General features: G+C 38.6%; 1 protein-coding gene across 1 annotated transcript in view; it reads left to right on the top strand.

Moving 5' to 3' along the window:
- Positions 1 to 2,187, top strand: part of ASRGL1 (asparaginase like 1) — a 19,016-nt gene that overhangs the window by 14,892 nt on the left and 1,937 nt on the right. Inside the window, exon 5 of the mRNA XM_010003337.1 lies at positions 726 to 836. Within this exon, the coding sequence (XP_010001639.1) occupies positions 726 to 836 (111 nt within the window). The remainder of the gene's footprint in view (positions 1 to 725; positions 837 to 2,187) is intronic.

Genomic DNA, 2,187 nt, shown 5'->3' with positions numbered 1-2,187 from the left:
TGTAATGCTGTGGTACACTCCTCCCCTGCTCCTGAGAAATATTTTTCTTAGGAGATGCAGTGGAAACATGGGTGTTGAGCAAGCGGAAGCTTGGTGCAGAACAGGGTGTGGAATGTGCCAGCAAAGCAAGGATGGGAGGGGGAAAAAAAGGGGTGGAAGTATGGGAGTTCAATAGAAGAAACACTCGGTTTCTGGTGAAGTCTTGCAAGATTCTTCAGGTGTGCTTCATGATGCTTTACTAGAGCTCAGGCTCTTCAAATCTCTTACCTGCTTTTGTTCTTATAGATGAGTCCCCCTCAAACTTTGGTCAATTCACCAATGTCCTTGAAAGATCTTCCTTTGTATTTTCTCAGTTGATAATGTTGTGTGACCTGTTACTCTGCATCCTCTCACTACCTTGCTGATCCTCAGTGTACCATCCCTTGCTTTTCTGAAAGATACTTTTGTCCATCTGTGTGAAGTGTTGGCCTGCTTCTGTATATTGTACCACAAGCAGATCACTAGTCTTCTAGCTGATAACTTGGCAACTGACCTCATCCAGCTGTTACTGATCTCCTTCATATATTTTACTATTCAAGCTGAGGCAGAAATAAGAAAGAAGTTACTGACAGTTTGCTCCCAGTCCTTTAGAAAGAAATGTTCAGTACATTTAAACAATGCAGAGCTTAGTAATTTTATTATGGAATATTGCAGCCTTTTTTTTTTTTTCCCCCCCTTGTGAAAAGGAAGTGGAGGTTATGCTGATAACCATTCTGGTGCTACTTCAACCACAGGACATGGAGAGAGCATTATGAAAGTGGTCTTAGCCCGACTGATCCTCCACCACATGGAGCAAGGTATATTCCAAACTTCCTGTAAGCTGAAATAATGAGGATAGGAAACGTTGCCTAATCACAGGTTTCAGTTTATGTATTATCATCCTAGAACAACTGTTACTCCCAGGTGTGTGTGCATGGATTACCTCTCTTTAAAAACAAAGCAAAGTTCTAATGTGTTAATAAAGCTAAAATAGCCATAAGTGGACAGAAATATCTATGCTGCTTGATGTTTAGTCATGTTTTAGATTAATGTGCATTGAAAGACGTTATTGTCTACTTTGTTTAATTGAAGTTCTATTTAATTTTTTTTTCCACTTTTAAACTAAAATTTTGTGAACAAACAGATACTAAGCAAGTAAAAGCAAGATCTTTTTAAGGAAGCAGTAGGGAAGGGCTAGAGATAATCAGAACTGAAAGCACAGAATTATCACCTTGCTAATAAACTATAATGTTTTTTGTTTTAACAACTCTACTTACAGCAACATAAATGCTTTTAAGACATTTAACTATGATTGAAATTTTTGTTTTGTTTTGGAAAATGTACCAAACTGGCTGGGTGGGTATGTGGTAAACAGCTGACACAGGATGTCTTATGTGACTGTAATATAATCTGACTGTGGGATGACCCTTTGGAGCTTTACCTTCATGAGTTAGTCTGTCATCTAAACCCTTGATTATATTACAGCCTGTAAACATAGCTAGAAAACGTACTTGTATTGCATGCAGTTGAAGAACCATTAATAGAGATACCACCATTATTTTTAGCAAGCCATAGCTTTCAGGCAGTACAGTGGAACTTGCTTTGAGATCAACCGAACTGGAAATAGTTGGAAAACTTTCAGTAACAGCTGAGAATATTTTCGTTATGCTTTATAGAGCTGTTCACATATAATGGGTGTATTTCTCTCTAAATCTCTTGGCTAATGTGATAGTTTCAACATAAAATACAGCCTACAGATTATTTCCCAAAGCTCTAACGTTATCATCTCCCCTTGCCCTCTATATTATGTCCCTGGCCATTATATTTCTGAATGGCCTTCTAAACTTCCTTTAGTCTAAACTGTGTAAACTAGTTTCTTCTCTGGCTCAAAGTTAACTAGATTGCAAAACCTGTGCATTGACAGCAGTTATCTGGCTTGTGATAAATCAGTATGAAAGGCAAATGAGACTCCAAAAAATTAAAAAACAAAAAGAGAAAAAGAAAATAAATCCGTATGTGTGCAGGTTTGATTGATTTGCACTTGCTCATCCTGTCTGTGCTTGTTGTACCTTAATTCATCCTGCCCAGAAGCATAACTCAGCTGCCAGGAAAATGCGTCAGCAATAGCTTCCCCCCCCTTGCCCACCTTCCACCACCCCACCCCCTACC

This window comes from Chaetura pelagica, unplaced genomic scaffold (assembly GCF_000747805.2).
Source record: "Chaetura pelagica isolate M959 unplaced genomic scaffold, ChaPel_1.0 scaffold150, whole genome shotgun sequence".
In the NCBI taxonomy this organism is placed as follows: domain Eukaryota; kingdom Metazoa; phylum Chordata; class Aves; order Apodiformes; family Apodidae; genus Chaetura; species Chaetura pelagica.
The sequence above is the reverse complement of the archived record's forward strand: the minus strand, read 5'-3'. Positions and strand labels throughout refer to the sequence as shown.